We start from the raw sequence: 25,234 nt of genomic DNA, 5'->3' as shown, positions 1-25,234 counted from the left end.
TTGCTGCCTTTCCTGTGTTTTATGGGTCAACACTGTTTCAAGGAGAAAAGCTCCCAAAAAGCCGTGAAACTATGTACATTAAACCTCAGTTACGTGCAAGCTCTGCCTAAGTGTTTTGGTACACGTGTATATGAGAAAGACCTGCCTGTGCTTGTTTTGCATGTCTGTCTGCGAGCAATAAAGACAGAAAAGAAAAAATGAGCAAGGGATTATGATCACTTACAGTTTTACTCCTCAGTCACTAAGTACTACCAGTAAATTTCATGTGCAAAGCCAAAGAAATAGCTCCTGGCCGTGGACAACCAGCTGTACGGAGGTGTTTGCGATATCCTTAGGCAGATCCACTTGAGACTTCTCCATTTTCTTTAGTGAATGCCTCTTTTGGAGTAATTTGTATATGAACGTTTGCATCTAATTTAGGGTCTTCCTCTGCAGGAAGCTGACAAAAGCAAGAACTGCTACCAATAGCAAATAATGAGAAGCCCTGATGAGCATATTAGGTAGCAGGCATGGCAGCAGTTTCTTCTTAGGGGAAGTGAGTCGTGGTATACCTATATATACAGAGTAAAAAGAGGAAAGGTCATAGCTTCCTTATTTTGGGAGCCTTGGCTCCTCGGAAAGGTACTGGCTGTGGGGAGAAAATCTGCAAGAAATTGGAATAGACTACTCTTTTTCTTTTGAATCGTTTTATATCCCTTTTCAGTGCCTTTCTCACGGTGTAAATCACCACGTAGTGGAATTTGGTATATGGCATGTTGGTCTGGGACCTCAGCCAGGTCTGTTTAGTTACCAAAATACAAAAAGAATTTTGTTATGAAGCTGTTTCGTTCGTAAGGTCTTCCTGTGAGAGGGCTCAAGGAGGTTCCAATGTATATGTCACTATTGTTGAGTTTCAGGAGTGTTTCTTCCACACCTGGGCTGGTACCTTGCCAAGGAACCGTAGCAGCTGTTGGGTATTTTTGATGTTTACCAATTGAAGTCCACAAAATTGAACCTTTTCTTTGGTTAGTGTTTCCCTTTGCTTCCTCCCCTCTGATAAAAGTTTGATAGAACTTAGCAGCAGTATCTTTTGGCGTAAAGAACCCCTTGTTAATGTTTGCTCACCTCTGTATTCATAGAGGTGAGCCATGCAGGATATATGGTGAGCAATCAACAAATATCTTCTTAGTGACTATCCTCCTTTTCCCCTTTTCTTTTTGAGCCCATTTCTCCTTTAGAGTTGGGTACTACTTTCTTGTCCCTGTCCTAACAGCTGCCATCCACCCTTCCTGCCTTCACCCTTCTCTTTACTGCCCCCCCCCCCCGGCTTTTTAGACAGAGGTCACAGTGGGAGAGAATTTGAGTGTCGTTGGATTACAGGAAACCAAACGTGGATGGCTTTAATAAGAGACTTCTTCCCAAGTTTAGTGGTCAGTTACTGTGGATTTCCACTATATCATCAGCTTACTGTAACCAACTTCCAGTGTCCAAATGGCTTGAGACCATGCTGTAGAGAACGTTGATTTTTCATATACGACTCATGTTTCATTATGTTGCTTATAACTTTAATGTTTGAGAGAGTGAGAGATATGCAAGATTAATTTGGAGGCTCTTAACACTTGGGAGTCACTATAAAACTAAAATTCCACTATAGCCTATGTCTTTTCCTTTCATGTCCCGACTAATTAGAGTACTCTTTAAAAACTAATTTTGGGTGTCCTTTAACAACTAGTTTTCTGATGTTGTTGTTGTGTTTATATGGCTTCTGATGCCTGATTGTAACTGGCTGCTGCTTAAAGATAGTCACAGGGATTAACATCTCTAACCAAAAAAAAACCAAACCCAGTGCCATCGAGTCGATTCCGACTCTTAGCGACCCTATAGGACAGAGTAGAACTGCCCTATAGAGTTTCCAAGGAGCACCTGGTGGACTCGAACTGCCGACCCTTTGGTTAGCAGTCTTAGCACTGAACCACTATGCCACCAGGGTTAACATCGCTACTTTGGTGTTAATCAGGAGGTGGGGAACAGTGTTCTAATGAGTCTCATACAAGAAAAACATGAGCACTGTCTCCAAAATACCTAACATGTGCCAGCCCTTTACTTTCATTATCTCATTTAATCCTGAGCCACCTTGAAAAGTGGGTATTGCTATTCCGATTTTACATATGAGGAAACTGAGAACCATAGAAGAGAAGTGGCGTGCCCAGCAGCAGAGTCATGATTCAAGCTCAGGTTTCTCTGACTCTGAAATCTGTATTCATCAGCAATGCTGGAGTACAAGTCAAAATATTTGAAAGTCAAGGTTAAAGACATGCTAGGGTCAAAGATGACATTTTAAAGCTTGAGTAGCTGTGAGAGTCCAAAATTCAGACATGATGGAGTTCTGGAAACTGAGATTACAAGAGGAGGAAGACTGTGTCTACAGACCACGGGAGGGAATTGACAGGCCACAACTGAATCTCCTAGACCTGGTTCTGAAATTCTAGCCAAAGCATATCCTGTGTGACTACGGACCCCACAGGGCCCGGAACCTTGTGAGCTACAGGGTCTTCAGATTTCTCTTAAAGGCAGAAATGCTTGGACCTTTTATAGTAAAGATGCCAGAAAGTAAAGATACAGGGAAGTTTCTGTGTGCATTTCAGAGTTAAGGTCAAGACAGTGCTCTCACTATCCTACTCCCAGCCTCTGTGACATGTATACATATAGTTTTCTGCTAGAGATTTATATTCTTCAAAACAGGATTGAAATTTAGAGCCAGGATTTAAAAGCTTATGATCTTTTTTTTTTTTTTGTATATGTTGTTAAAGGAACTAAGTACTAGATGTTTCCATATAAGGAAAATGTCCTCAAAATGATCTAAAACAATGGCTATTCACATGGGGAGAATATTTTTAACACCTTGCTGTTAGTCAGACATTCAAGAAGCAGTATGGGCAGTCTATAAACTGCAACTCAAACACGTTCAGTTTTTAACTTAAGAAAACAAAAGGCAAGATGAATATTAGCTTCAGAACCTAGTTTTTGACAATGAATTCTTAGATATAACACCAAAAACATGAGCAACAAAAGACAAAATAGATAAATTGGGCTTCATCAAAATTAAAAACTTCTGTGCATCAAAGGACTTTATGAAGAAAATGAAGAGACAGCCTACAGGATGACAGAACATAGCCGGATATCTGATAAAGGTTTAATATCCAGAACATGCAAAGAACTCCTACAACAATACACATTGCTCCAAAGGAGATATACAGGCAGCTAATACCCTGGTGGTGTAGTGGTTAAGTGCTACGGCTGCTAACCAAAGGGTCGGCAGTTCGAATCTGCCAGGCGCTCCTTGGAAACTCTATTATGGGGCAGTTCTACTCTGTCCTGTGGGGTCACTATGAGTCAGAATCAACTCGACGGCACTGGGTTTGGTTTTTTGGTTTTAATAAGCACATAAAAAGATGTTCAGCATCAGTAGTCATTAGGGAAATGCAAATCAAAACCACAATGAGATACTACTTCACACCCACTAAGATGGCTTAAAAAAAAAGGAAAATAACAAGCCTTGGTGAGGATGTGGAGAAATTGGAACCCTCTTCCATTGCTGATGGAAACGTAAAATGGTACAGCCTCTGTGGAAAATGGTTTGGCAGTTTCTCGACAAGTTAAACATAGAATGACCATATATGATCTAGCAATTCCACTCCTACATATCTACCCAAAAGACATGAAAGCAGGGACTCAAATACTTGTACACCAATGTTCACTGCAACATCATTAAAAATAGCCAAAAGGTGAAAACAACCCAAGTGCCCATCCATAGATGCGTGAATAAACAAAATGTGGCCTATCCATACAATGGAATATTATTCAGCCACAAAAAGAAATGATACTCTGATACATGCTACAACACTATGAACCTTGAAAACATTATGCTGTGTGAAGTAAGTCAGACACAAAAGGACAAATATTGTATGATCTCACTTACATGAAATATCTAGGATGGGCAAATGCACACAGACAAGAGTTTATAAGTGGTTACCGGGGCTGTGAGGAGGGCAGAGTTTATAAGTGGTTACCGGGGCTGTGAGGAGGGCAGATGGGTAGTTGTCGCTTAAGGAGCGCTGAGTTTCTGTTTCGGGTGATAAGAAACACTTGGAAACCAATAGCGATGATGATTGCACGATGCGGTGGATGTCATTGATGTTTCTGAATTGGCCAAAATGACAAATGTTTTGTGTGTATTTTACCACACAGCCCTCCCCCCCAAAAATACACCCCTCTCTTTCAACAGAGAAAACATCCATCCATCTTTTTGGTATCCCCTACTCATATCTCCATTGAGAACGGCTGTTGTAAGTGGTATGCTCCTAATATTGCAGTTTTGGTCTCTGTTGGCTCCTAATTATTTTATTTTTTAACCACTTTTCTTGGCTTTAAAAGTTTCACTGTAGCTCACTATCTCTTTTGTCTCTAAAAGTTGGGGAGCTGCTTTAGTAACAGAATTGCTGAATTGCCAGACTCACTCTCACATCTGTGGGAACCACAGCTGACAGTTACTTATGAGGATCTGAAGGTGCAGCCCCTGTTCTCACACCATGAAGCAAGTACAACATGAGATGCCAGGAGAAGCTGACATTAGTTTTCCAACATAAAAAAAAAATTCTGAACAACAAATACACTAAACACCTCTGGCTGTTGCTTTTTCATCACTGTATACTGTTGAGTCTAGAGTTTGTAAATTCTATTAACTTAAAAACCAAAAAACCCAACCCACTGCCATGGAGTCGATTTTGACTCATAGCAACCCTATGACTTAAAAGTATTCAATTTGGATGGTATAACATTTATAAATTGCTTTGAAAGCAAGAGTCAGGTAATCCTTGGTCAATATTTATTATTTGCTGATTTATCAACGTAGTTTTCAATACAGGTCATGTCTGACTAAAACAAATGCTAGAGAATGTCCAAATTATTTTGCAGTGCTCATTTGATTATTATATTGAATACTTATTGAAACAAGTGTGTCATCCATCAGCTGAACCCTGGGAATGTTTTAATTAGGCACGTTTTCATTGAAACAGTATTTGTGGTGAAAGGATTTGACTTGCATTTACAAGATCAGTTGCATTTTCCCATTTAATCTGGATTGCTACTCCTTCAGGACTAACATTTGAGCAGAAAATACAAAGATTTTACATAATAATATTTTTCGCCCCAACCATTAACATACATAAAGAAAACACTGAGCCAACTTGGTTTGTTTTTTAACCAGTCCTAAGTTTAATCAGAGTACATTTGATAAACAATTGCGTGATAAAGGATTATTGCTTTCATGAGAGCTTGTCTATGAGGCATCTCTGGTTCACAGGGAGCATTCTGCCTCTTGGCCTTCCAGACTGTCAATATTGGTAATCCTTCTTCATGTGAATTTTGTGTCCTCCTCTGGCAACCATCGAACAGTTATTTAGTATATTATCTTATCCTCTGAATGTCTGATACTGCATCTAGGACACTATCAGTCTGGAGCCCATTTTTTACTCAACTTTATAATCCATTGTCATGGAATGGAATGTATTTGTATGAACAGTGCTAATTAAGGGTACAATCTATTAACTTTTTTTTTTTTTCTTCTAATTGAAACCAGTAGTGTATCTTTTTTAATATCTCACTCAAGGAAGTCAATAAAGCAAGAGTAGTAGAGCCTGTGGGAATAAAAGTAATTCCCCCATCTGGAGCCATTACATGAATCCTGGATAGATACTGGGCTAGTTAAGGCCTGTCCTACATAGAGTTGGATCAGATAGAAACTGAAGTCTCAATTTGTTGACCAGAGAAACCGGGAGTTTTGAAGACATCAGCTCCTTTACTGGAGTTTCTGGGTGACAGCACATAGATGCCAACCCTGGCCTACTCATCCCTCTGATTTTATGCTTCCATTATAAATGGATATCAAGGCCACCTGCCCCATTTTGAACCCTCCCACAACTGAAATTCCATGAGCACCTATTATGTAGCCCCATACTGAACACTGGAAATCAGAAAAGACACAGTTCCTGCCCTCAAGGAATTGGCAATCTAATCAGGGAGATAAATAAGCGATGTTCTAATAAAAATATGTAGGTATGGGGTATTTTAGGAGGTCAATCAAATGGTAAATGTATTAGCCTGATTCTTTTTTCAAGAACAATAGGAGCTAGATGGGCAAAGAATAAGGAAACAGCACACTTCAAAGAAAAAAAGGGAAGTATGGCATTATTTTGAGAGCTGTAGATCAGTGTGGTTAGAACAAAAAAAATATTTAGGAGTGTAATAGGAAATGAGACTGGAGACAGCAGGGGCCAGGTCATGAGGGGCTTAAAATCCCATTCCAAGGATTTGAGATTATCCTGTAGAAAAAGAATTGAAGATTCACAGTAAAGTTACTGTGATCAGATTAGCATATTTAAAAAATAACACTGGAAGCTATGGAGGCTAAATTGTAGAGAGAAGACTAAGATCAGTTGGCCCATGATTGTAGTATTCCAGATGAGAAGCGACCAGTAAGACATTCTCAGGGCAATACTGAGAAGCGTTTGGCTGTTTAGAAGGTAGAATTGACAAGACTAGGGAACTAATAAAATGGGGGCAAGGTGAACCTGTTGGAGGGCAGACTCAAGGATGGCTCCCAGGTCTTTATGTGAAGTGGTAAAAAATGGTATGAAAAAAACTGAGTTGGCAGACTGGAGGGGAAGGGATGTAGAGTGGGGAAATGGTTTCAGTTTTGGATATGTTGAGTTGGAGGTACTTTGGAGTGACATCCAGAAAGTAGTTTGTCTGAAGCTTAGAAGAAAACTATGGGCTGAAAATGTTGATATTTACAATTGAAGCCATAGGCTTGGTGAGATTGTCTAAGGGATAGTTGTAGCATAAGAACTGAGAATAGCACATTGGAGGAGTAACAGCCAACAGATGGAGGTGTACTGCTGCTGCTTCCGTTGTCTCCTTCCTGTCCAGTTACACCGGAGTCACATGTGGGAGACACAGCAGGTCGTACATCTTGTTTCTTTGTTTGGTGCTATTATAGTCAACCTTATGTTACAGTGATAAGTTTCTGTTCTCAAAGGATCCAGAAATTTAGGAGGTCAGTTAAGGGTCAGTTGGTTAAGTGTTTGGGCTCTAGTTTTGTTTTCAGTGCATAGCCAGTTGTATAAACAGGGATTTTTCCCCTCCTAAATGTTCCCAGGTTATTCAGCATTGTGTTCTAGTTCTTCTTCTTAATCTCATAGTGTTTGGGTGCCCTGACCATTCATTAGCATCAGAAGGCCAAAGGAAAATGATTAGAGTTGGATTTTATCAGTCTTTTATTCTTCTCCAGCCTCTTTTTGGGTCTGTTCTTGACCTGCTTATAATGTAATAAAAAAAAAAATGTAATAGGTGGTGGTTATCCTCAACTGGGGTGTGAGTTCTCATCACAGCTCCGAAACCCAGCAACCTTCTTTGGTTTCACAATGCAGGGAGCTGTACCAATAAAACGATTGGATAAAGAGACTAAAAGTGTGTCTGAACTTCAACCTCTTCATGGTTAACTGTAAAAGCAACATTTTCGTATAGGATTTGTCATATCGTTGTATGCATTTCCAAAATCAATTTCAGACAGTTGGTTACCTGAGAGAGGATATAATTATTTAGACAGTAAAATAATAACCTTAAATGTCTGTAGGTTAGAAAGGGTAAGTAGGAATTAGCCCGGATAATAAAAATCTACAAATAATAAAAACTCTGTACTTGAGTGCTAAGGAATTTGTTTGTGCTTTTATTCCTTTTGCAGCCAACAAGCATTGGCACAGCCAAAGGACCAAGGAGAGACAAAAGAGACAGAAAGAGAGGAAAAATAGGAAAAACGGTGTTAGTATCAGTAGCTGACAAGTATAAAACGTTTACTATATGCTGGATTCTATACCAAGCACTTACAGATATTGTCTCATTTAATGCTTCCGATAACCTTATGCACTGGGTCTCATTACTCCCATTTTACCAGTGAGGCCACTGAGGCAAAGAGGAGTTAAGTAATTAAGATTATACAACTAGTAAATGCTGGAGCTAGCAACCTGACCCCCAGAGCCTTGGTCTTAATCACCAAGCTGTGTAGCTGCTCCAGGGAAACTACTGAGCCTCCATTACCTAAATAGCTCCTGAATTACTGCCAGTATCCCTGACTATTGAATGTGATTTGAAAAGGGAGATGGTGACAATAAAATGTATTTTAAAGGAGGAAAAACTTCAGAGAATAATATAGGAAGTGACAAAACTAAATTAGTAAAAAGTCAGAATTTTATATCATTTTTAAATAGGTAGAGTTTTATTATTTTTAAGTATCTATGACAAAAGCACTGGCTTATTGCTTTGCAAAAGAATCTTCTGTGCCCTTTGATCTTGTTGGCTAGAGTCATTTTTAGTGAGTGTATTAACTGTATGAAAATACTCTAAAGCCATTTGTAAGGGCTCAAAAATGGATCCTTTAAATACAGCATGTCTCTTATTTTGTTTATGCTATTAATTTTCTTTGTAGATAATTCTTAAACAGATGGTACAAAGGTATGCTTCAACTCAGGACCTGTTAAATTATAACAAGCTCCGAATTAGGAGGGCCTGGATTACTAAGGCTTTTCTTATCTCAGGGACCCTTTCCCCACCAAAAGGGCAAATAAACCAACAAACTGTGAATGGGCTACATTTGTAAAATACCTGTCTTGCTCTGGGAGGTGGTTTAGGCCCCTAAATCCAAAGAGCTTTGTGCATCTGAAGACTCAAGGTCCAAACAGGGTATAAAAGGCCATATTTAATGGAAGAATCGAAGAAAGCACCAGTCTTCATCTTTCAGGGCTGCCAGTAGCATTTTGGGAAACTATGGCCGTAGCAGGGTCCCAGCTTCATCACATCGCACATGATAATTTCATTTTCTGTGACTACTCATTTTGAAACTCAAGGGCGATATATCTAGTAGGATGCAAAAAAAAAAAACACTAGCTGCTATTCACTACCTTTTCTGGCTATCCTTTTTATTTACTGTGTGCACCAGGTAGTCTAGTATTTGATTACATTCAATTGATCTCTTTCCTGCATTACTCTCTAATTGTTTTATAGATGTTCTTTGCATGCCTCCACAAAGAAGACCTCTCTGAGGTCAAGGAGCCATGTCTTAGATTTCTGTAAATGTCTTTTATTCTTCTAAGTACTACTCACAGAGCTAGGCAAACACAGATACTACGTAAACACAAGGCATGAACACCACTGCCTATTTAAGATTTGATCTCTCTGCTCATATCCCATTTGACCATCTGGAAAGGAGTCAGCCACACACTAGGTAATCCTATTTATGAAATGAAGATCAATCATAGATCTTCCCAAGGCAATTCAGATTCTTGTTTATTGCAGTTCGCAAGTGTATCTATGGATCCTAAATATGTGAGTTAATATTTTGGTTTCTGTAGGGACAGAAGAAGACTTAATAACAAAGGAAATCACTGACTTTATGTGGAACCTACTTAGTAATGAAGTCCCAGGTACTTACGTTACTGAAGTCCCAGGTATTTATTTCCTCTTGAAAAGTGAGGTCTAGAAAGTCTTGCTAACCCCTTCACAAAGGCTTTGATTCACAGCCTATTCCAAATAAAATTAAAATTAACTGCTACCCAAATAGGTTTCTAGACGGTGACATTTACCATATAAAAAAATCCATTAAGGAAGCCTTTTTTTTTTTTTTATTGCCTAAAGAGGTGCAAAGGTAGTCAGTAACATCTATTAAAGAGCCTTGACGGAGTAATGAGGAGAAACCTGGAAACTGAGTTAGAGAAAAAGAATGAAACTCAGTCACGCAATGAGATTTAAGGCCTACTCTGTCATTTAGAGTTGACGTCATCCAACAATAACAACAACAGGGACTTGTTAAATTTATGACTTATTATATGCGGAATTTACTACCAGTATTTTTGGGGATGTGATCAGCCTTTTCTTATATGTTCACTGAGGTTTTTTTGTTTTGTTCTGAATATATTTCATGGGCTACTGTGTTTCAGGTGGCTGTGCATACCAGTGTGGACCTAAAATCCTACCCTATGCGGAAAATAAAAATAAATGTTAAGTATGAGAGATGTGACCCATACGCCAGAGCCACTATGCCAGAGCCACTAGGTTTAGAGCTCCTCATTTTCCTGTTGGTCGTTTTCAACATGTGTAGTATGCAGTGTGTGAAAGGCTGGGTAGAGAATATGCCCAAGTCTGCAGATGTATCTATGGATCACAAGAGTTTATGCCTTGTCTTTAAAGATAAAATGACTTGCCTCTGATATTTTAGGGAGGCCTTAGTATATTCATACATTTTTTTCTAGATTAGTTTTGTGAGTTCTAGAAAATTTTCAGAAGCTGGGAATATCTACAGAGAAAAGGTACAGACCTGCATAGAAAAATATAAGCTATAAAGTTCTGATAATAAATACTTAGGTAACATATACGGACAAGTAGGTTCCACGCAATGTTTTAGGTACAACAAAAGATGAGTCTGTTTCTATCATTTAATGAACTTATTAATATCTTTTTATGTCATTTAATGAACTTAGTGATTTTTCTTTTAAAATATAATGAGTGAGTTTTACTAAAATATATGAGGTGACATTATATGATCTCATTTCTACATGCAATATTAAATTGATAGGGTAGTTCCAATCTGGCATATGAGATTTTTCAGAAATATTTATAATATAAACTCATGGTTAAGTGGTATGTTTCCTGACTTTCCTATTTAGCTGTCTCTGTTTCATATGTATTTAGTAATTGGTGAAGAAAAATCAAGAAATAGAATATGGTAAAGGTATTTGTGATTAAATATTTGCTCTTAAAAGCTAACTTTTGCCAGAAGTGTACTCTCTGACACCTACATACATCCACGCACATGGATGCAACCTTTCCCAGCGAAGGCAGTGCTTTTGGCTTTATTCTAATTCTAATTGTATATAATCACCCAACTGCAGCTGAGAGGCCATGTACGATATATATTGCTTACTTTGCAGATGTTATAAACTAGACCTTTTTTTTTTTTTTGAAGGAGTATCGTTGTGATAGTTGGAATTTCTAAAACGGCCCCCCACAGATGTTCCAGCCTACCCCCGCAGAGCCTGTAGACATGATGAGCTGTCACTGTCATGATTATGTTGTGCTATATGGCAAAGTTGACCTTAACACAGGGGAATTTTCCAGGTGAGCCAGGTGATCTAATCACGTGAGTGCTTGAAAGTAGTGAGCTTTCTCAGCTGATGGCAGAAGGGGAAGCCAGAGAAATTCCAAGTGTGGAAAGGAGTCAGTGTGACTTTGCTGATTTGAAGATGGAGGGGGCCGTGTGAGAAGGAATGTGGGCACCTCTACAAGCAGTGTGCATCCGCTAGCTGACAGCCAGCAAGGAAACAGGGACCTAAGACCTACAGCCACAAGGAACTGGATTCTCCCAACAACCTGAATGAGCTTAGAAGCAGATTCTGCCCCAGTCTTCCAAATAAGAACCCAGCTAGCAGACACCTCGGTTTTAGCCTAGTGACAACCTAAGCAGAGAAGCCAGCAGAGCCGTGCTGGACTTCTGACCTGTAAAACTGTGAGTTAATAAAATGGGTATTGTCTTAAGGCGCTTTGTGGTAATTTGTTATAGCAGCAATAGAAAACGAATACAGGCTTCATCACCCCTGTCCTCTAATACCACATCTGCATAAATCTTGAAGGTTTTTTTTCTACCCTTGTATGTATTTCCAAGTTGTTCAGGATCCCCAAATATATTACTGTGGCAATACAGGCTCAGAGAGATCCAGTTCAAACAAAGCTAGAGACTGATAACCAAAACAAAACCACACTTGCTGTTGGAGTCAATTCTGACTCTTACTGGCCCTATAGGAAAGAGTAGAACAGCCCCGTAGGGTTTCCAAGGAGCAGCTGGCAGATTCGAACTGTTGACCTTTTGGTTAGCAGCCAGGCTCTTAACCACTACACTACCAGGACTAGAGTCTCCTTTAAAGTTTCCCAAGAACCCCATCTGTTTGATTTATGAAGGGCACTCTTCTCTGGAGATAGAAGGCTAGAAAACCTTTGTCTCTCTTAAACATATAGTCCCATGACTATAAAGATTCTTAAAACACAAAAAGTTATAAATTATATTATTTTGCAGTTAACACAGATAATGATTAGGTTTTCAATGACCCTCAAAATCTGAAGGACCCTTGCTACAGCCACACTCATTTCATTGGCTTGGTCATTATCAGTCATTAATCTGAGAACATTGAAGAGGAAGGCCAGTTCTCCGTGGGCCATCCCAGAATAGCTCAGATTGTTTTCCTGGCTCCGCTGGCGCACAAGAACATTAAATATAAAATGTTCCTTCTGGTTAGTCGCTCTTCAAGGAAAATGTAAATAGGAGATTTTTTCCCATCACTGTGGGGTCAGGCCCTAACTCCAAAGGAGCGTGAGTTGCCCCCGTTTTGTCCTTGGCAGTAGACATGTGACTTGGTCTCATTCCTTTCCCTTAGGCCCAGCTTTCCAGAGCCACGGTTTTATTTTAAACTTGGACCAAGGAGTTTGGTTTTAATTATGTGCCTTCCTGAACTTCTGATAACTTTAAAGTTAAAAGCTTTTGTGGGGATTTTTCTAAGCTAGTCTCTGGTGTTTTGAGAGCCCTCCACATTTCACAAATCAAAACCAGCCTGGTTCCTGTCCCTTTCCACCATTGCCATATGAATAAATGGTGATCGTCACTCTATTCTTTTATTAGAAACAGCGCTCAAGCGATGAGATTATCATGGAAGAATTTCAAGAGGCAAGAAAAGCAGGAGCCTGCTTCTTGTCTGGGGGGTGTTTTTAAAACTGTGGTCCGTCTAGCTAATCGTTCCTCTTACCTCTGCTGTCTTCATATTCGTTTCCGAGCAGCTTTTAGCCCCTTCTGCTCCAGTGTCTCATTCACAATATCTACTGCCCCCAACTGAGCCATAAAAGCTATGAAAGTAAGTCTTTCTCTGAACAGTTTTTATCTAGTTCAGACTCACCAGAGTCTCCTCGTAATGGCTATCATTCATTTTTCTTCAATAGAAGGTACAGCAACAATCTTAAACAAAAACTGAAGTTCCTCTAAAACTTCTGGATTGTTGCATATGACATAATACATTTGTGTATTAACCTACAAATTAAATGGAAGACTCATGCCTTTTCTGAAATATCTGACTCCATCATGTATAGATAAGCTATTCAGACCTACTTAAAGAGTAGAGTAAGAATAACTTTTAATTTTTTAAAAGAGCATGCATAGAAGAGAGAAAGTGGAAGGATGAGGTCATTTCTAGAACATGTTATTAGTTCCCATCGAGTTGATTCCAACTCATGGCGACCCCATATGTGCAGAGTAGAACTACTCCACAAGGTTTTCAAGGCTGTGACCTTTCAGAAGCAGATCAGGCCTGTCTTCTGAGATCCCCCCCAGGTGGGTTTGAACTGCCAGCCTGGCTAGTAATCAAGTGTTGAACTGTTTGCACCACCCAGGAACTCCTTCCAGAGCACAGGTAAGAGGCTAGCCTCCAGAAGATCGTAGATTTGACTTGGGTCCCTAAACCCTGTGTTCTAGGACTCCTTATTTCTTATTTCCTCTAGGGTAAGGTCGTAGAATCAATCCTCTTCTCTATGAGAACCTTTGGTGTTCATTTCCGCAGCCTGGATTCTACTTGCTTCTTTTGGTGTCACTTTCTGGCTCACTGTACCTCCGAGACCACTTAAGAGAACTCCCACTCAGTCTTATCTCTTGCTCTCCAGATTTTCTCAGGTGTCCCCCTGAAGGGTAGGCAGTTGGCTTTTTAGAAAGAGGAGCAGTGTCAGCGCTGGCACTGCGAACTGCACTTAGTCTGAGTGACAGCAGGTTGAAGAAGAAAACTTGAAGTCTCCTTTACCAATTCAGCCGCTCTGCCCCTTTACCCAAGGAACCCAAAATTTTCTCTCTAAATCTAACCAGTGTTTTTTCATCAAACCTCAGATTATCTAGGCTATCAAGAAGCCAAACAAAGCAATAGTTCCCGGGGGTATTCTACCAGTGAAAATCAGGAAGTATGATATAAACACCTAAGCCATTTTATTTTACCAGAAGGGGAATTAAATATTAAATCTTGTATACTTTTTTGAGCTATCTTGCCTTCCAGCCTATAAGAGCAGTCTTCTTAGGCCAAAAAACTTAAAAGAAAACCATGTTTTTTGCAGTGAGAACACCATCTTCTTTAGAAATCTCAGTTTTCTCCTCTCTTTGAAATAATATTATTTGCATTATGTTAACTGTGTTATCTATTGCATCCAAATACTGGTAATCTGTAAGGTTTTATGAAGAGAGCTCTCTCCTTATTGGTTGGGCTGACCTTCCCAGGACATTGTTAAGACTAACTTTTGAAGGCAATAATAAAAAAAATCCAAGGATTCCAGATAGCTCCAGAAGAAGTCAGATAAAAGCTGGAGGGAAAGGAGGGAGTGTTAGAAGAAGTGAAGAAAGATTAAGGATTAACTTGGAAACTCTCTTTTCCCTGATGCCTGGATCTGGGTAAACTGTGTCTAGATCACTCATCCCCTACACACTTTTATAAAAGTTCACCCCCTCAAAAAAAAAAAAAAAAGGATAACGAGGCATCTTAACACACCTTAAAAAGATGATGAACAACAGATTGTGGTATTTGCTTTTAGCTCCTCCTGACAAGCAGAAGTGAGAGTGTCACTCACCAGCTCCTTAGATGGCTATCTTTGGGAAGCATCTCCTGCAGTCAGCCTGTAGGGGCAGGAACTGGTGTGGCAATGACAAGTCTGAGCGTCATTCACACTACCTCCTGCCACATGCTGTCACCTGTGGAAAAGTTAATTCAGACCTCTTAAAAACCTTATGGAATCTGCCTTTTCGTATCCAGGAACCCCATGGGCTTTTTCTGATGGCCACGTGGTAGTACTAACCTTTGTGTTTTACATCACCCTCCTCAGTGGAGGCCATACAGTGCACACAACCATAGTGTCCGGTCACACATCTGAGCATCTGAGCACTTTCTTAGGTCTGATGACAGGGCATAGTTTCATTGTGCTTCCAAAACTTTCTGGATGGAAAGGGTTAATTACATACCATTATTTTAGGACTAAACCAATAGAAATTATTAGCCTAATTATATATATATATGTGTATGTATATAATGGCTAAGATTGATAAAAAAGATTGATACCTGGTTAAAATCCTAATTTTCTCTTTTAGTGGAAAGAAAAGCTTGTTTCTTTACTATAGAGGCAGCTGCTAGAGTCTACACAGCAGAATTTAAAGCAGAAAAAGTAGCTTAAATCTTACCCAACAAATTAGATATTTATAAAGAGGAAACTGTGTGTGTGTGTGTGTGTGTGTGTGTGTGTTTTAAGCAAGGTTAGCACATTTCAGGAAAAACAGCTAGCAAATAGACATGATTTAATTGTCAGAAAGTTCATCAGGCCTTAGTCTGTGCACACCAAGCAGAAATGGGTTTATATTTCAGTAGGAGGAAGAAAGGGCACAAAGCAGACCAGCTTGATTATAAATGGGTCATTTTTTATGTACCTTAAGAGAGAGTGGAAACCCTGGTGGCATAGTGGTTAAGTGCTACTACGGCTGCTAACCAAAAGGTTGGTAGTTTGAATCCACCAGGTGCTCCTTCGAAATTCTATGGTGCGGTTCTACTCTATCCTATAGGGTTGCTATGAGTCAGAATCGACTCGACGGCAGTGGGTTTGGTTTTTTTGTTGTTGTTAAGAGAGAGTGTGGAAAGCTTGTCTTTGGAGAGCTTGTCAAGAATGGTTCTCCCATGTAGATGATTAGTTTGAAGTCTGCTCTGCCTAGAAGTAGTGAGAGGAACTAAATGGTCTCCTAAATTATTGTCTCATTTGATTACACGTGAACTCAGTTCCTTGGATCAAAGGTCTGATACTCAAACTGCCATAAATAGCCTATATAAAAAAAAAAAAAACCCATAGCCTATATAGTATCCTTATAATTAAAAAATGAAAGAGAATAGAAGGGGAGCTGGAACAGGGAAGGGACCTGACATTTTAAGAGTGTACTTCCTCATAATTATCACATTTAATTCTTACCATAAGAGTAATTGTTGCCATCTAAGATACTTTTTTTTTTTTTAAGATATAACTGGAGCCCTGGTGGCACACTGGTTAAGAACTACAGCTGCTAGCCAAAAGGTCGGCAGTTCTAATCTACCAGCCACTCCTTGGAAACCCTACTGGGCAGCTCTACTCTGTCCTATAGGGTTGCTGTGAGTTGGAATCGACTCAGCAGCAGTGGGTTTGGTGTTTTTTTTGTGAGATACAACTATTGGTCTCTTCCTGTCCAGAGCAAAGGAGAGTAAAGAAAAACAAAGATTCAAGGGAGCAATTAGTCCAGAGGACTAATGGACCATATGAACTACAGCCTACACGACCCTGAGACCAGAAGAACTAGGTCATGTGTGGCTACCACTACCACCCGCTCTGACTGGGATCACAAGAGAGGGTCCGAGACAGTGCGAAGAAAAATGTAGAATAAAAAATCAAATTCACAAAACAGACCAGATTTACTGGTCTGACAGAGACTGGAGGAATCCTGAGACTATGGCCCTAAGACGACCTTCTGAGCTGGAACTGAAGCCATTACCAGAGACCTTTCAGCCAAACAATAGGCAGGCCCATAAAATAAACAATAACACCCGAGGGGAACATGCTCCTTAGAACAATCAACTAAACAAGATCTAAAGGACAACATTCGCCCAAAGCAAATATGAGAAGGCAGGAAGGAGTAGAAAATCCAGACAAAAGGAAATGAACCCAGAGTAGGAGGGAAAGAGTGCTGACACGTCGTGGAGAATGCAACCAATGTCATGAGCACTTCACGTGGAGTGAATAAAAAATTTTTTTATTTTTTTTTATTTACTTCACGTACAAACTATCAAATGGGAAACTAATTTGCTATGTAAAGTTTCACCTAAAGCACAATAAAAAATTAATTAAAACTGGGCAAGTAATTGGTAACTTGCCCAAGGTCACATGGCTAGAAGATGTCAGAGCAGAAATCAGCACTCAGGTTCAGCCAAGGCCATCACACTGCTTCCCAGAAACATTAACAATTCAGTTCAGTGAGTGTTTATTGAACACCCACCATGTTCTGTCACTGAGGATATAACTGGAAACAAAATAGGGATGGATCTGAGATAAAGAAACTTTAGAGAAACCTCCCATAACAATATTTTTCTAAAAAACGTATGATTGTGTGTGAGTGGGTGGGTGGCTGTATGTGTTTCCATAATACCATTTTCTTAAAACTCACTTCTTTGAGGAAGCCTTCTTAGTTGGAGCCCACCAGTTACTCCTATTATTGTCTTAGCAATTACTTGTTTGTTTGCCCTTCGATGTTTCCGACAGGTATGTTAATGATGTCCACGTTATTCTCCTGGCTTCCTCCTGCTGCTTATTCTTCTTTGGTGCCTCCCTGCCTGCACACAGTGAACTCTTGAATACAGCAGAGGCTTAGCATTTGCTTCTTTTTGACTTGTCACAATTTTCTGTTTTCCCTGATTGTGAATTTTAATTCACCCAGATGCTGTCAGGCTGGATCTTACCACAAAGCTAGTGAGGGAGCATAGCCAGCAGCCCAGCTTCAGTTTCGCTTTCATACTTCCTTATATATTAGGTAATTCTTCAGAGGTGATTAAAATTTAGTTTTCTTTTTGAAAAAAAATAATAAAAAAGGCTTCAGGTAGGACAAAAAAAAAACCTTAATTAATATTGATAAAGTGGCCATCGAGAGCGTGGGATATGCATATGGCTCTTACTGGAGATCAGTTAGAAATGTATAAATGGAGAAAACCCGGAATTGTCCTGAATTTCAGATTTGCAAGTCTGAGGATTCTCAAAGAACTCCAGGTGTATGAGAATGAAAGATACCCTATGTACTTTTCTTACTCCCCCATCTCAAATGGGGCATGTCTTTATGTTAAAAACAACTTTGTTTAGTGCTAACAGTGGTGCTTAACTAGAGCTCTGCAGTCAGAAATCACCTGGGGGAAATTTTAAAAACAGAGGGGAAGGCCTCGCTCCAGGTGCACTGAAAGAGAGTCGCCAGCATTGAGGTTAGCGTGTGTCCACACTGAAAAAGCACACAAGATAATTCTGATGGACGTGACCCCTGATTTAAAGAGAGAAGGATTTCATAGGGAAAAGCCACCTTTGAGCATGGTCGCCCTCTTTAGTCAGAGGTGCTGTCACACCACACTCACCTTGTGACACAATGTTGGCTGAAGTACCAGTGGCTTCCAGGGACTGTTGAATGCATCAACAAGACAGTGTCGTTCAGCGACTTCTCAGCAGATCAAGGATGCGTTATTCATGCTGTAGGTTACCAGACTCTTGTTTCTCTTGTTCCTTCTTTTGTCTGTCTTTGAGGATGTTGTTGTTCTTTCGTACCTCAACAGAGGAAATAAACACATTCAAATCAAATTGAGTTTTTATTTGCATGGGTTGTTAAAAAAAAAAAAAAAAGCAGAGAGATAGGAGGGTAAAGGTCCTCTAAGGTAAAAAAATAAATGTAGAGCACAGACTTCATCATTTATGTTGTTCAGGTTGTTTACAGTGACCACAGGTAACCAAGCTTGCAGCCTGCATCTATCAAACTCGTCCCTTCTGAGACCTCAGAGCACTTCCTTATCCTTTTCATTCCTTATCACCATCCTAGAGACTAGGGCGGACCTTCTCCCCCGATCCTCTCATTTCCCTCACGCCTCAGCTTTTATTAGAGATCTGGGAGGAAGCCAGGAGCTGTCCCATTTTAGAACTGGTAAATTACAGTACTTACTTAAGCCAGGGTTGGGGGTTTGTGAATTGAAAGAAGTTAATAGAATGAATACTGAGGCCCAGAGAGACTGTCACACAGAAGGTCAGTGGCAGTCACACCGAGAACATAAGGTTTATTTGTTAGTTTGTGAGGAGAGAGCCGGTTTTTCATCACTTTAAAATTTGCTGACTTCCACTTTAAAAAAGATGCTGTCCCCAGAGTCCTAAACGTAGTGTGGGTCATGGAATACGGAGACGTGTGAGCTAGAGCGAAGCCGCCTGACTCCCTTTGGTGCAGCCAGTCGAATTGCTTTTCTTAAATTGCACCTCTGTCTCCAGCTATGAAGTTGAGACATCTGATTTGAAAAATGCATTTATAAATGGAAATAATAAAAATAAGTCCCTTGCTAATGCTGTGTTTTTGTTTTTGTCTCCTCCTTTCTCTAGCATGAAAGACTTTCTAGGTAAGAACTTTTCCTGTTTTATATGCATGCTTAATACTTGAGAGTAAATGCAGGTCTAATTAAATTTAGCTTTATGTGGTTTAGTATGTTTCTGCATTCTTTCCTTCCTTTTCATTTCCACAGCCACCACATAATTCAGACTTCTATTATCTCCTGCCTAAAGTCATGCAAAAGCTTTCAACTCACCTTCCTGCCTCCAGATTCTCCCCTTGCCAGTTGGTTTTGTGTAATTCCACTAGATTAAATTTTCTAAAGCACCAGCATACCACATACTGTGCCAGGAGTTAGGGAAACAATGTGAATTAGGTACTACCCTTACCCTCAAGTAGCTTACAAATTTCAATACGGTGTGGTAAGTGCCGAAACAGCAGTATGGATGGTTATGATGAGCGCTGAGAAGAGGCGTTTAACTTCATCCGCTGGTTCAGGGAAGCGTTACTGTAGATTGGCTATCAGAATTGAGATTAAGGTTAGACACTCATTTAATAGTGGATCCAGCACAATACCTGTACCTAGATGGTGCTCAGTAATAATTTGTTAAATGAACTCAAGACCTGTTTGGCACTTGCTGAAAAATTAAGGAAGGATTTCAGACTTTCATATAGTTTGGGAGATAACCCTCTGTAATTTTTCACTTACATCCAAGGGTACAAAACTGATCGTCCTGAAGAATAAAATAATGGAGACCATGGAGCCAAAAGTTGGAACCTCTCCTTTTCCACTGTCCTTTGATAGAGAAATCAAGAGATGGAGGTGGGGCGGGGGGGGGAGGTGTAGCTACGGCCCCACACAGGGCAAACGAGTCTCCTCCTGTAATTTGTTTGATAACTGAGCTGGTTTACCTTACTAACATAGTCTAAAATTTACAAGCTTGCATGTATTCTTCCTCTGCTTTCCCTCCCACCAGGCACCAGCTGGGATAAATAATTTACTTCCAACATAGCAGAAAATGTCTTAGTTTTACAAGATTGGTACACAGTGGTATTTGCTATAGTTAATCGTTTGTGAACTTCGTTATATTATAATGGTCATTTGTGAAAGGAAACTTTCCCTACAGACTTCAAAATTTGCTGTAAAGCTGTAGTGAATAAAACAATGAGATGCTAGTTCAAGAATAAACAAAGAGATGGATAGAAAACCCCTCAAAAAAGTTCCGTAAAAAGACGACTTTCAACTCAGCAGAGAAAGAATTGCTCACTAAGTGATAATTGGGACAGTTGACTGTCTACTTGGGAAAATAGTCTTCCCTCCAGCCATAGGAAAAAAAATAGATGACAGATGGATTGCAGTTGTGAAGAGAAAAACATTTTACCACAAAAATAGTAGAGAATATTTTGATCTTTATATAGGAAACACCTTCCCAAACATGATACTATAAAAGTAAAAATTGTCAAATTTCATTATATAAAATTTGAAATCTCTGCTAGTAAAAGACACCATAAACAGAGATAAAAATTAAAGTGGGAAGAAGATCTGCAACCTATGTTAAACCAAAAAAAAAAAAAAAACAACCTGTTGCCGTTGAATCAATTCCAACTTGTAACAACCCTATAGTACAGAGTAGAGCTGCCCCATAGGGTTTCCAAGGAGAGGCTGGTGGATTTGAACAGCCATCCTTTTGGTTAGCAGCCGAAGCTCTTCACCACTGTGCCACCAGGGCTCCACAACCTATGTTGGACAGTTATTAAAATCCTGCTATGTAATAGGCTCCCCAGATATAACAAGAAAAAGAGGATTACCCCATTCAGAAACAAGGATGAACAACCAAAGATGTTGAACCTCACTAATGATTTAAAAATGTTAAAATGAATGACAGTAAGATATTATATTTCTAGTGGTGGACTGGAAAGGATTAAGCCTCTCTGGAGGGCAGTATTTATACTTTCTTCTTTTTTGGAGGGCAGTATGGCTATATATATCAACATTTAAAATATATTTTACCCCTCGAATGAGCAATTCCACTCCTAAGCTTTTATTCTAAAGAAATAACCGGACAAATGCATAAGATTTGTGCTTGTTGTAGCATTGTTTATAAGTAGCTAAAAATTTTGAAACAATATAAATGTCTATCAATATAAGATTAATTAAATAAATTATCATGCAGCCGCACAATGGAAGACTATGTGGTCATTTTTTAAAAATAAGGCAAATCTTTTTTTATGTACGTGGTAAGATGCTCACGGTTATAGTGATAAGTATGGGGGGGAGTGGCTAGACAACAACACACATTATCTGATTTTATATATATAAATATATCTTTTAATGTATTTACTTGTGTGTTTTAAATCCTGCAAAGATACAAACTAAACTGTTAACTGTGGTTATTTCTTGGGCAGGAGTATATGATGGCTTTCACTTTCTACTTTAGATGTTTCAGTAGTCCTTAAATTTTTCTACAAGCATATGTTGCTTTTGTAATCAGGAAAATTAATAAACCAACTCCTATTTACAAAAATAAAGAAGGCTGCTATGGGACTTAGCATCTCTGTAAGAGAAAAGTGACCATTCATGTCATTAGGTGCTAATTACCTTGCCTCTCCCCTTTCTGTGTCCTCCTTCTTGCTCCCCTACCTCTTCTCATGCTTATTTCAGCCCTCCCCCCACCCCCAACTTTGGCAATAGTGACCATGGGATAGAGACATCAGATGCAAGTTCTACAACTATGCCTCTTGAGACCATCCTAGCTCCAGGAGCTGGAACCCTGCAGGGTTGGTTTGCACACAGCAGTTTGATATGTCCCACATTTTAGTTTGAAAAGCATAAAGCCTGAGAAAAGGATAAATCAGTGTTCAGGATCAGGATGATAGTTGTACATTTAAATAAGCCTTAGTTTTCAGGTAGTCAGTTGAGAGACCATTCCCTTAATGAACTTTCTGATACTGGAAATAAAACCACCATCAACTCTGGAGTGTTGCTCACTTACTGGAAGATGTATAAATCCTAATCATAGCAGTCTCCACGTGGAGTATAGATGAGAAAGAAGAAAACTAGCTATTTTGGCATTGTGATGGTACCACTGAAATGTTTGGGATACCAGCAAACCTGCAGTACATCTAAAGAGTGTGCGTGTGGTGCTCCAGTCGCCATTCTTCCCCCATTCAACTTCCAGCTCAGATCTCCCAGTCCATATGTTTCTGATTCATTAGCAGTTCATTGGAATCATTTTCCAAGAGTCATTGAGGTCCAAGAAACTTTTGCTCTTAAAACACACTCTGTTGAAGGAAACTGCTCAAACCTAAACTAATTTGAAAAGCTCTAAGATTTAAATCAGCGCATGGGTCCAAACCACCAATATTTCAAGTAAGCTCCATTCTTAGCAAATGGCAGCCTCCCTCTCCAAGCTCACTTGCGCAGCTTAGCTGTGAGGTCCCCAAATGCGACTGAGAGATTCAAGGAAGGAATACGTTCCTTGTTTCTGCCCTGGACTCTCAAGTGCTTCTTAGAGAAGCCACAGACTGCCCTTAAGTATTACTTTCCCCCACTCCTTTGTTCTCAAAACCAATTTTTACCTCTTATTTCATTTCCCACAGGTTGGAGTCAGGAGGTAGCAACCCTACAAGCAGTGAATCTTATGACCGAGCCTCAGCAAGAGCCCGGCGGGAGGCCCGTCTGGCCAGCCTGACCAGCCGGGTAGAAGAGGACAGCAACAGGGATTATAAGAGAGTAGGGTCCCTTTATCTGTTTTGCTGCTCTTGGGTTGCAGTGTATAAAGCTCTCGGCCTTTTCCACCAACATAGGAAAAGGATTGTAGTGCTGCCGAAACCAGAGAAAAGGCGTTTAAGTGATAAATGTCGACAACTAATTCCTTGCAGGTTTCTTGGTTTGCCTCACTTCTCCAACAGCTAAATAAAGGCCTCTTTGTGTATTGTTTTTAGTGCAGTAAATGTATGCTTTAGAATGTGATATTTAGAGGTGTTGGAAAAAGTGAGGAATTAAGAATTGCAAAAAGGGAAATAAAAGTAATGCTGACTGTGTGAGCCCCTGAGAATCATTCAGGAGACCCTGTTGTTGTTAATAAACATCTGCTTTTAATGAGGTCCTGTGAATGTCAACTAAGATCATCCTCCTCATCACCATCTGGGTTTGGATAAGGTTTAAGTCACAGTTGATTTCCTGTGCTTCTTGCTGAAGAGTACCCAGCTCCAAGGGCAGGCTTGGAAATCCCCTTTTTCAGGTGCTTGGGATACCAGGAAAATAATGTTTTTGTTAGGAAAACATTTGTTTTGTTACTGTCTTGTTAAGCAGAACTCATATACCCACTAGTCTGGTTCAAAAAATAATTCTCTTTGGTATGGTGGTATGTGAGCCTCACTTTTAATCACTGCAAATGCCCTGTAAGAGAAAACGGAATGACTGTTTTTTTCTCCTGACGATTAACATTGTGGAAGTTAGAGCATTGTTCTCTGTGTGTTCAGCATCTGGGACTTCATCACTTTTAAGAAGCAAGAGGCCAGTAGGCTGAATGCATTCTGTTCCCTAGACTCTGCATCTTCCCCACCTATAGCACAGTGGCTGCTTGAGCTGGAGAGCCTGAGGCAGTCTTACATGTGAAAAGCTGTGAGTTCTAATTCTGGGTGCTTCGCCTAGTAGGTGACCTGATTCTCTCTTTCCCCTCCCCCAGCTCTACGAGAGTGCCCTAACCGAAAACCAAAAACTGAAAACAAAACTGCAGGAGGCCCAGCTAGAGCTAGCAGATGTAAAATCCAAGCTTGAGAAGATGGCCCAGGTAAGGGGGAAGAGGAAGAGAGAAGATGGGGAGGCAGGGGCTAGAGGGTCAGGAGGCAAGCTAGACTCAGGATCCAGAGATGGGAAGGGAGAGAGTCAGAAGCCGTTCTCCTCAGATAATGAGATATACGCCTCTTAGATCCTAATTTGATTTTAGGACTCCATCAGTCAGTGTTTAACTTAAATTGAAAATTCATAGTTCAGTGGACAACTCTTGATGGTCCAAATGCTAATAGCTAATAAGGATTATCTCCTTATTAAGTACCGTACTCCCCCATTGTACTACACTGTAGTCCTAGCTGGCTTCTCCTAAGTTGTTCATCGTGTTTCAGTTCAGTTTATCTACAAGTCATCACTGGAGAAGGCTAAGCAAAACACTGTTAAACCTAGTGCAGAGAGGCAGCAAATTAGCCCTAGAGCAATAACTGGTTTGCTTAGATCATACAGCAAATCAAGGACAAAGATGGTACAATGACATAGGCTTAAGTCCCAAAGCAAAGATTCTGTCCATTGCATATGCTGCCTCCCAAGCCACCACTGTCTTTCAGCCTAAGGGATAGGAACCTGAGTGGCAGAAAGACAGACAAACCATTTCCTCTTACCACCAGGTCTGGTTAACCTCATCACCTGTGAAACAAAGCCTGCAGCCGAAAGTTGAAGGAAGTGCTATCTTAGATTATTGCTGAGTTAACAGGAAACCTGTTGAGTTATTGCCCTTCTGAAATGCATGGGAACTAAGAACTCTGAAAGCTTAATGAGGTAAAAATGACTCTTTACCCAGAGGGCACGAAATGAAAACCAGAGGCAGCTAGTTAGTTCTGGCCATAGGATATAATCCAAAAGCCAAGGCTGAAATACTGGGTACATGGGGTTTTGGAGGGCAAGGGGTTGGGTACCCTCTGAACATGTTGTTGCCACCCCTCTGGAATGGGGTGAGCCAAGGAGTACCAGTGCTTGGAAGACAGCATCATGGAACTGCATGGAATCCCAGCAAGGCACTCAGGACACCTGCACTTTCTGGAGAAGCGCTGGCCAGGCACAGGATGGGTGGCATGTCCTGTGAGCTGCCTGTCAATTTGGAAGAGGCATTGCCTTCTGCCTGGCTATAGTAGTTGAACATGGCTCTTAGATTGGGAATTTCTGAGATCTGCTGCAACAGACAGGTAACAGCTGAGCTTTAAGTGGTTTAGTGGAACAAGAAAAGTAGGTCGCCA

General features: G+C 40.1%; 1 protein-coding gene across 8 annotated transcripts in view; it reads left to right on the top strand.

Annotated features, from left to right (window-relative positions):
* PPP1R12B (protein phosphatase 1 regulatory subunit 12B) overlaps positions 1–25,234 on the top strand; it is a 268,308-nt gene that overhangs the window by 220,386 nt on the left and 22,688 nt on the right. For 7 of the 8 annotated variants that reach the window (XR_010318760.1, XM_003410228.4, XM_023548266.2 and 4 more), the window contains 3 exons: positions 19,279–19,295; positions 22,826–22,958; positions 23,917–24,021. Coding sequence is in view for 6 of the 8 variants with exons in the window: in XM_003410228.4 (XP_003410276.2) it covers positions 19,279–19,295; positions 22,826–22,958; positions 23,917–24,021 (255 nt within the window). In the remaining 2 variants the exon portion in view is untranslated. Of the gene's footprint in view, positions 1–19,278; positions 19,296–22,825; positions 22,959–23,916; positions 24,022–25,234 lie in introns of those variants that run through there. The other variant, XM_064273385.1, reaches the window with a different exon arrangement.

The sequence above is a fragment of the Loxodonta africana genome, chromosome 20 (assembly GCF_030014295.1).
Source record: "Loxodonta africana isolate mLoxAfr1 chromosome 20, mLoxAfr1.hap2, whole genome shotgun sequence".
NCBI classification, from domain to species: Eukaryota; Metazoa; Chordata; class Mammalia; order Proboscidea; family Elephantidae; genus Loxodonta; species Loxodonta africana.
The sequence above is the reverse complement of the archived record's forward strand: the minus strand, read 5'-3'. Positions and strand labels throughout refer to the sequence as shown.